This window comes from Bombina bombina, chromosome 9, assembly GCF_027579735.1.
Source record: "Bombina bombina isolate aBomBom1 chromosome 9, aBomBom1.pri, whole genome shotgun sequence".
Lineage (NCBI taxonomy): Eukaryota > Metazoa > Chordata > Amphibia > Anura > Bombinatoridae > Bombina > Bombina bombina.
This window is the reverse complement of record NC_069507.1, coordinates 259,603,259-259,612,494: the sequence shown is the minus strand read 5'-3', so window position 1 is coordinate 259,612,494 and position 9,236 is coordinate 259,603,259. Positions and strand designations below refer to the sequence as shown.

At 38.3% G+C, this 9,236-nt stretch overlaps 1 protein-coding gene across 1 annotated transcript; it reads right to left on the bottom strand.

Annotated features, from left to right (window-relative positions):
- Positions 1-2,862: 2,862 nt before the first annotated feature.
- LOC128639677 (trypsin-like) lies at positions 2,863-7,472 on the bottom strand. Its single transcript, XM_053691800.1, has 5 exons — positions 7,433-7,472; positions 7,040-7,196; positions 4,601-4,854; positions 4,193-4,329; positions 2,863-3,012 (listed from the first exon to the last, which is right to left on the bottom strand). The coding sequence occupies exons 1-5, from the start codon at positions 7,470-7,472 to the stop codon at positions 2,863-2,865; spliced, it is 738 nt and encodes a 245-aa protein (XP_053547775.1).
- Positions 7,473-9,236: the final 1,764 nt, after the last annotated feature.

Below are 9,236 nucleotides of genomic sequence, written 5' to 3'. Positions count from 1 at the left end.
GCGTCTTCAATCTTCATCCATCCGGAGTGGAGCTGACCCATCTTCTAAGGAGCTGACGCGGAGCCATCCTCTTCAACCAACCACTGAATGACGAATGATGGTTCCTTTAAATAATGTCATCCAAGATGGCGTCCCTCGAATTCCGATTGGCTGATAGGATTCTATAAGCCAATCAGAATTAAGGTAGGATCCAATCAGCCAATCGGATTGAGCTTGCATTCTATTGACTGTTCCGATCAGCTAATAGAATGCGAGCTCAATCGGATTGGCTAATTGAATCAGCCAATTGGATTGAACTTCAATCTGATTGGCTGATTGAATCAGCCAATCAGATTTTTCCTACCTTAATTCCGATCAGATTGAAGTTCAATCCAATTGGCTGATTCAATTAGCCAATCCGATTGAGCTCGCATTCTATTGGCTGATCGGAACAGTCAATAGAATGCAAGCTCAATCCGATTGGCTGATTGGATCCTACCTTAATTCTGATTGGCTGATAGAATCCTATCAGCCAATCGGAATTCGAGGGAGGCCATCTTGGATGACGTCATTAAAAGGAACCGTCATTCGTCGTTCAGTCGTCGGTTGAAGAGGATGGCTCCGCGTCGGCTCCTTGGAAGATGGCTCCGCTCCGGATGTATGAAGACACCGCCTGGATGAAGACCTCTGCTGGATGGAGGACCTCTTCTGCGCCACTTGGATGAAGATTTCGGCCCGGTTGGGTGAAGACGGCTCAAGGTAGGGTGATCTTCAGGGGGTTAGTGTTAGTTTTTTTTAATGGGGGTTTGGGTGTGGGTTAGAGTAAGGGTATGTGGGTGGTGGGTTTTAATGTTGGGGGGTTTGTATTTTTTTACAGGTAAAAGAGCTTATTACTTAGTTTTAAATAGGATTAATTTAGTTAATACGAGTAATATTATTTAGAATTATTAAAATAATATTTAAGTTAGGGGGGTTAGGGTTAGTATTAGACTTAGGTTTAGGGGTTAATAATTTTAATATAGGTGGCGGCGGTATAGGGGGGCAGGATAGGGGTTAATAACTTTAATATAGGTGGCAGGCCGGGTCCAGGAGCGGTGGTTTAGGGGTTAAACAATTTATTTCGTTGCGGCGGGGTCCGGGATCCGCAGGATAGGGGTTAATAAGTTTATGTAGGTGGCGGCTGTATAGGAGGCGGCAGATTAGGGGTTAATATATATAATGTAGGTGGCGGTGGGGTCCGGGAGCTGCGGTTTAGCGGTTAACATGTTTATTATAGTTGCGGCGGGGTCTGGGAGCAGCAAACTTGCGTTCGGCACATCTGGAGTGACGGAAGAATTGATCTGTGTCGGACTGAATCCGGCGGATCGAAGCTTACGTGACTATATTCTACTTTTGCCGGGCTGTAGGGCTTGATAACTACAGCGAATCAGCCTTGCCACAAATATGCTGCGGAATTCCAGCATATCTGAGATTGACGGCTTGACAACTAGAGGCCTTAGGGTATGATTTATCAAGCTCTAAAGACCGCTGCTCCATAACTTGTCAACCTGCTCTGACGCCACCGACAAACATCAATCCGATCGAATATGATCCGATTGATTGACACCCCCTGCTAGCGGCCGATTGGCTGCCTATCTGCAGGGGGCGGTATTGCACCAGCAGTTCACAAAAACTGCTGGTGCAATGATAAATGCTGACAGCGTATGCATTTAATGATGTGCAGCGGACATGATATGCTACATCGTATCTTGTCCGCTCGCACTATGATAAATATAACCCTTACAGTTTACTTCATTTCTCAAGGTGCGCTAATTATTTTAGCACAGTTTTTGCTTGCACTCATAACCTATAACTTTCAATTTGTAATACCAGCAGAAATTAGCATGGTCGCAATATTCATTGAAAGAATAAGCTGTGATCAAACAAAGTTGGCCGCACTAACCCTTCTCTGATTAGCGAGCTTTGCAATGGAATTGTGATATTCCACAAAAAGGATGAGAATCTAGTGCACTATTAATTAACAACTGATTATTATGATATGCCAAACTTGATTAATTGATTTTTTTTTGAAAGGGTTATGAAACCCAACTTTTTTATTTTCAAATGTACTTCATTTACTTGGTATCCTTTGTTGAAGGCGTAAAAATGCACCACTGAGAGCTAGCTGAACACATTGGGGCCCTTTATCAAGCACCGAACGGAGCTTGTGGGCCCGTGTTTCTGGTGAGTCTTCATACTTGCCAGAAACACCAGTTATGAAGCAGTGGTCTAAAGACCGCTGCTCCATAACCCTGTCCGCCTGCTCTGATGAGGTGGACAGGAATCGCCGGACATTAACCCGATCTTGTGAGCTGCTGGTGCAATGTTAAATTGGGAGAGCGTATTGCTTTCCGCATTCAGTGAGGTCTTGCGAATCTGATCCGCACTGTCGGAACAGGTCCGCAAGACCTTTAATAAATAGGCCCCAATGGGGGAGTTAAGGGCAAGATGCATATATGTTCAGCTACCAATGAGACACTAGTTCCCAGTAGTGCACTGCTTCACCTGAGCCTACCTAGGTATGCTTTCCAACAAAGAATACCAAAAGAACAAAGCAAATTAAGTAAATTGGAAAGTTGTTTCAAATTGCATTATCAAACTGAAATATAAAGTTTAATATTGAATTTACTGCCCCTTTAATGTAAGTGTAAAAATAACTTTTTTAGTCCTAGAAAAATTTGACACAAACATGTTAAAGTATATGAGGAGACTCAGATCATAAGATGTGAAATTAATAATCAATTTATTTAATGATGGTCTTCAATATCAATGTCCATAATGAAGCCAGAGCTCATCTTATGTACAAATACATGCAGATAGGATGTAGCCAGGAATACAAGTGATTTAGTTGGCAGCGATGGTGTTCTGGATCCAGGAGACGTAGTTGCAGACCTTGGTGTAGACACCAGGATAGTTCCTGAGAGCACAGCCATAGCCCCATGAGACAATACCCTGCAGCTGTCCGTTACACACCACAGGTCCACCAGAGTCACCCTGAAAGAAGGAAGATTATTATAACAGAAGAAATAGCTTGAAACCAAATTAGGGAGAATAAGCTAAAGGAGATGATAAATACATATGTGAAATATTAAATAAAATATGAGCAGTCAGTTCATGACTTTATTAGACGTATCAGTAAAATAGTGTGTAAAAAAAAGAAGGTAAATAAGATAAAAATATTTGTGCAAAGAAAAAAAAAAAAAAAAGAACAATATAAGGGGAGTACGCATTGTATTTTGAGTATTAAAGAAATTGTATGCACAAAGTTAAGTTAAAGGGAAAGTCTAATCCAGAATTATTATTGTTTAAAATGCTAATGTTCCCTTTATTACCCATTCCCCAGTTTTGCATAAGCAACAGTTATATTAATATACTGTTTACCTCTGTGACTACCTTGTATCTAAGCCTCTACAGACTGCCCCTTATCTCAGTTATATTAATATACTGTATACCTCTGTGACTACCTTCTATCTAAGCCACTGCAGACTTCCCCTTATCTCAGTTATATTAATATACTTTTTACCTCTGTGATTACCTTGTATCTAAGCCTCTGCAGACTGCCCCTTATCTCAGTTATATTAATATTCTTTTTACCTCTGTGACTACCTTCTATCTAAGCCACTGCAGACTGCCCCTTATCTCAGTTATATTAATATACTGTTTACCTCTGTGATTACCTTGTATCTAAGCCTCTGCAGACTGCCCCTTATCTCAGTTATATTAATATTCTTTTTACCTCTGTGACTAACTTGTATCTAAGCCACTGCAGACTGCCCCTTATCTCAGTTATATTAATATACTGTTTACCTCTGTCACTACCTTGTATCTAAGCCTCTGCAGACTGCTACTTATCTCAGTTCTTTTGAAAGACTCACCATTTAGCGAATGAGGAGTGTTATCTTTATGGCACACATAAACTAGCACTGTCTAACTGTTAAAAACTGTCAAAATCCACTGATATAAGGCAGTCTTTATGGGCTTAGAAATTAGCATATGTGCCTTCCTAGGTTTAGCTCTCAACAAAGAATACAAAGAGAACAAAGCAAATGTGATGAGAAAAGTAAATTGCAAAGTTTTTTTAAAATTGCTTGCCCTATCTGAATCATGACAGTATAATTTTGACTAGAGTGTCCCTTTCAAGTTAGATTAATAGAAAGAGGACAGGTGATGTTACCTGGCAGGAATCCTTGCCACCTTCCAGATATCCAACACAGATCATGTTGTTGGTGATCTCTCCTGGGTAGGCACCGGTACACTGGGCAGTAGTCAGGATGGGGGCGCTCACGCACTGCAGGAGATCTGGGTAGTTGGCTACAAATGAAACCATTAAATCATTAAGCAACTAGTTCAGATTCTACGTAGCCATGCAATAAGCTTTTCTTCTATGCTATTATTTTATACTAGATATACAAAATGATTCTCTAGCAGAAACACTGTACCCTTTATGTGGGTTTGCATATTCTCTGAGAAATAAACGTATTAAGCTGTGCTTTAAAAAGGAATAGCTCAAACAAGCAATGGCTTTAGCCTTAGATTTATTTATAGAACATGTTACACTGAATATTTAGTAATAGTTACTCACTGCCACTGCTGAGTGTGTTTCCCCAGCCAGAGATCAGACAGCTGGTGCCAGCCGCGGCACATCCAGAGGGCAAAGCTACAGCCTTCACATAGGAGTTCAGGGTGGCGGCAGAGGCGAGCTTGATGAGCATGATGTCATTGTCCAGGGTCCTGGAGTTGTAGCTGGCATGTCTGATGACCTTGGCAGAGTTGATGAACTGCTCTGTGCCCTCACTGGTAACAATGTTGTGCTCTCCCAGTCTGACCTGGATGCTCCTGCAGGTGTAATGAGATGGAAAATCAGAAAGGAATGTAGATTGCAATTTGAATCAGAAAAAAATATCTTCATGAAATATAATTTTGGAAATTTACACCTTGATTACAAGTTTTGAGTTAGAGGCTGTGTGGTGCTAACGAGCAGTTTATGCTCACCGCTCACTTGCAGACAACGCTGGTATTACGGGTTTTTAGAAACCCGGCGTTAACCTCAGAAAAGTGAGCGAAGAGCAAAATTTAGCTCCACATCTCACCTCAATACCAGCGCTGCTTACGGTAGTGGTAAGCAGGTAAAACGTGTTCGTGCACAATTTCACCGTAGGGATCAATGGGGGATAGCCGGCTGAAAAAAAAACCTAACACCTGCAAAAAAGCAGCATAAAGCTCCTAACTCAGCCCCATTGATTCCTATGGGTTAATCCTTTTTATGTCTACACCTAACACCCTAACATGAACCCAGAGTCTAAACACCCCTAATGTTACACTTATTAACCCCTAATCTGCCGCCCCCGACATCGCCGCCACCTACATTATAGTTATGAACCCCTAATCTGCTGCCCCCAACATTGCCGAACCCTACATTATATTTATTAACCCCTAATCTGCCGCCCCTGTCGCCACCACTATAATAAAGTAATTAACCCCTAAATCTAACACTAACCCTCACCCCCCTAACTTAACTTTAATTGAAATAACTCTAAATAAAATTAATACAATTCCCTAAATTATTCCTATTTAAAACTAAATACTTAAATAAAACCTAAACTAAGTTACAATTACACCTAACACTACACTATAATTAAATAAATTACCTAAACTAAATACAATTAATAACAATTTTAAAAAAATATCTAAGGTACGGAAAAAAACAAACACTAAAGGGCTATTTGTAATTTAGTGTAGGGTAGGGCTTTTTTTTATTTTGGGGTGCTTTTTTATTTTGTTAGGGGGATTAGAGTAGGTGTAATTAGTTTAAAATTCTTGTAATTATTTAATTATTTTCTGTAATTTAGTGGGGGGGGGTTGATACCTTATATATTTTTTTTTAAATTGTAATTAATTGTATTTAGTTTAGGTAATTTATTTAATTATAGTGTAGTGTTAGGTATTATTGTAACTTAGTTTAGGTTTTATTTTACAGGTAAATTTGTCTTTTTTTTAACTAGGAAGTTATTAAATAGTTAATAACTATTTAATAACTATTGTACCTAGTTAAAATAAATACAAATTTGCCTGTAAAATATAAATAAACCCTAAGCTAGCTACATTGTAACTAATAGTTATATTGTAGCTAGCTTAGGGTTTATTTTATCGGTAAGTATTTAGTTTTAAATAGGAATAATTTAGCTAATTATAGTAATTTTATTTAGATTTATTGTAATTATATTTAAGTTAGGGGGGTTAGCGTTAGACTTAGATTTAGGGGTTAATACATTTAATATAGTGGCAGCGACGTTGGGGTCGGCAGATTAGGGGTTATTAAATGTAGGTAGGTGTCAGTGATGTTAGGGCCGGCAAATTAGGGGTTAATAATATTTAAATAGTGTTTGCGATGCGGGAGTGCGGTGGTTTAAGGGTTAATATATTTATTATAGTGGCGGCAATGTCCGGTTCGGCAGATTAGGGGTTAAAATTTTTATTTTAGTGTTTGCGATGTGGGGAGGGCCTCGGTTTAGGGGTTAATAGGTAGTTTATGGGTGTTAGTGTACTTTTTAGCACTTTAGTTAAGAGTTTTATGCTACGACGTTGTAGTGTAAAACTCTTAACTACTGACTTTAAAATGCGGTATCAGGCTTGACAGGAGAGGGTCTACCGCTCACTTTTTGTCAGACTCGTAATACCGGCGCTATGCAAGTCCCATTGAAAATATAGGATACGCAATTGACGTAAGTGGAGTTGCGGTATTTCCGAGTCTGGCCAAAAAAGTGAGCGGTGAGCCTGTCATTTAAAGACTTGTAATACCAGCGGGCGTTAAAAAGCAGCGTTGGGAACTCTCAACGCTGCTTTTTAACCCTAGCGCACAACTCGTAATCTAGCCGATAGTTTTTTGAATAAACTTTAGAAGACATATTTGAAAAGTATAGCAGAAGAAGATATAATTAACTATAGATGCTTGGGGGCTATATATGAATATTAAAAACAACTGTAGGAAAAGTAGTACATGAAAACAATTCAAATAGCTTACGCTTTGTAGCAGTGAGCAGCAGACACAACCCACTGGCTGTTAATCAGGGACCCACCACAGAAATGGTAACCGGAGTTCAGAGACACCTGATATGGGAGAGCGTTCTTGCCACAGGTGTAACCTCCTACAATCTTATCATCATCATCATCAAATGCAGCTGAGAACATAATATTACACAGATAAAAGAATGTTAGACTTTTCTAGAGTTTCTGACCAATTTGTTTATAAATATCTCTCTAATGTTAGTGATGCAGCATCATAAAACAATGTAGCCTCTTGAAAAGTCATGTTAAACATTAGTAATAATTTATTGGGGATGTTCTAAATTCCTTTTAGCTTTTACATGATGCTAGCACTGATTGATAGTGTATATTTTCTGTGTTTCACACTTACCAGCAGCTCCCAGGAGCACACAGAGCAGAAACAGCTTCATCCTGGAGATATGTTGGATGGATATGTTTGTTGTAGACCAGCTTGGTATTTATATGGTTTGTTGGTGGTAATCGTTCTTTACCTAACACCTTGTGTCACATCATGGAAACGTGGTCTAGTTAATCAATACTCAATGTATAGATATCAATAGGTAGCTTATCAAGGGACTTGTGCTATTTTAGTCATAGAAAGTACACAAGGAAGAGATAATGTAACAACAAAATTTGTTTTTCTGATTTATCAACTTCTATCACCATCAAGACATTTTGAAAAAAGATATGAACAACAGACTCTCATTTTAGAAATCTATTCTCAGAAAAAACTAGCAAAAAAGTAAGCTCCATATAAATTATTGCACCTGATGTAGAAATTAGAAAATTATATTTTAATTGAATAAAAAAATTATATCCAAAAATCTTACTTTTCTATCGGCCAGATTACGAGTTTTGCGTTATGGCTCATAACGCTGCGATTTTCCCTACTGCTGTTATGACGAGTCTTGTAGGTATAGCTGTACCGCACACTTTTTGGGCTTTAACGCAACATAACTACTGCACCTTTCAAGGAGTCCTTTTTCAATGGGACTTCCGTAGCGCCGGTATTACGAGTTTTGCCTGGGAGGTCAAAAAGTAAGCGGTACAATCTATACTGACAAGATTCGTACCACCATCTAAAGTCAGTAGTTATGGGTTTTGTGTTACAAAGCTGTAGCATAAAACTCATATCTAAAGTGTTACAAAGCACACTAACACCCATAAACTACCTATTAACCCCTAAGGCCCTCCTGCATTGCAAACTCTAAAATACAATTATTAACCCCTAATCTGCCGCTCCAGACATCACTGCCACTATAATAAACATATTAACCCCTAAACTGCAGCACTCCCGCATCGCAATAACTAGTTAAATATTATTAACCCCTAATCTGCCACCCCCAACATCACCGCCGCCACTATACTAAAGTTATTAACCCCTAAACCTAACCCTAACCCTAAGTCTAACCCTAACACCCCCTAACTTTAACATAATTAAAATAAATCTAAATAAAAATTATTATCATTAACTAAATCATTCCTATTTAAAACTAAATACTTATCTATAAAATAAACCCTAAGCTAGCTACAGTATAACTAATAGTTACATTGTAGCTAGCTTAGGTTTTATTTTTATTTCACAGCTAAGTTTGTATTTATTTTAACTAGGTAGACTAGTTAGTAAATAGTTATTAAGTATTTACTAACTACCTAGTTAAAATAAATACAAAGTTACCTGTAAAATAAAACCAAACCTGCCTCACACGAACACCTAACATTACACTAAAATTAAATAAATTACATTAATTAAATAAAATTAACTAAATTACAAAAAAAAAAACAAACACTAAACTACACAAAATAAAAAATAAATGATCAAATATTTAAACTAATTACTCCTAATCTAATAGCCCTATCAAAGTAAAAAGCCACCCCAATAAAAAAAAAAACCCTAGCCTAAACTAAACTGCCAATAGCCCTTTGAAAGTTCCTTTTGCAGAACATTGTCCCAAAGAAATCAGCTCTTTTACCTATAAAAAAAAAAGTACAAACAACCCCCCAATAGTAAAACCCACCACCCACACAACCAAACCCCCAAATAAAATCCTATCTAAATAAACCTAAGCTCCCCATTGCCCTGAAAAGGGCATTTGGATATGCATTGCCCTTAACAGGGCACTTAGCTCTTTTTCTGTGTCCAAAACCCTAATCTAAAAATAAAACCCACTCAA

What these genes read in the sequence shown, in the direction of transcription:
- LOC128639677 (XM_053691800.1), bottom strand. Translation starts at nt 7,472, where the DNA reads ATGAAGCTGTTTCTGCTCTGTGTGCTCCTGGGAGCTGCTG. An exon ending in AAACACACTCAGCAGTGGCA is followed by an intron (nt 4,330 to 4,600) that starts GTGAGTAACTAT and finishes TTTCATTTGTAG; the next exon opens with CCAACTACCCAGATCTCCTG. An exon ending in GTGGCAAGGATTCCTGCCAG is followed by an intron (nt 3,013 to 4,192) that starts GTAACATCACCT and finishes TCCTTCTTTCAG; the next exon opens with GGTGACTCTGGTGGACCTGT.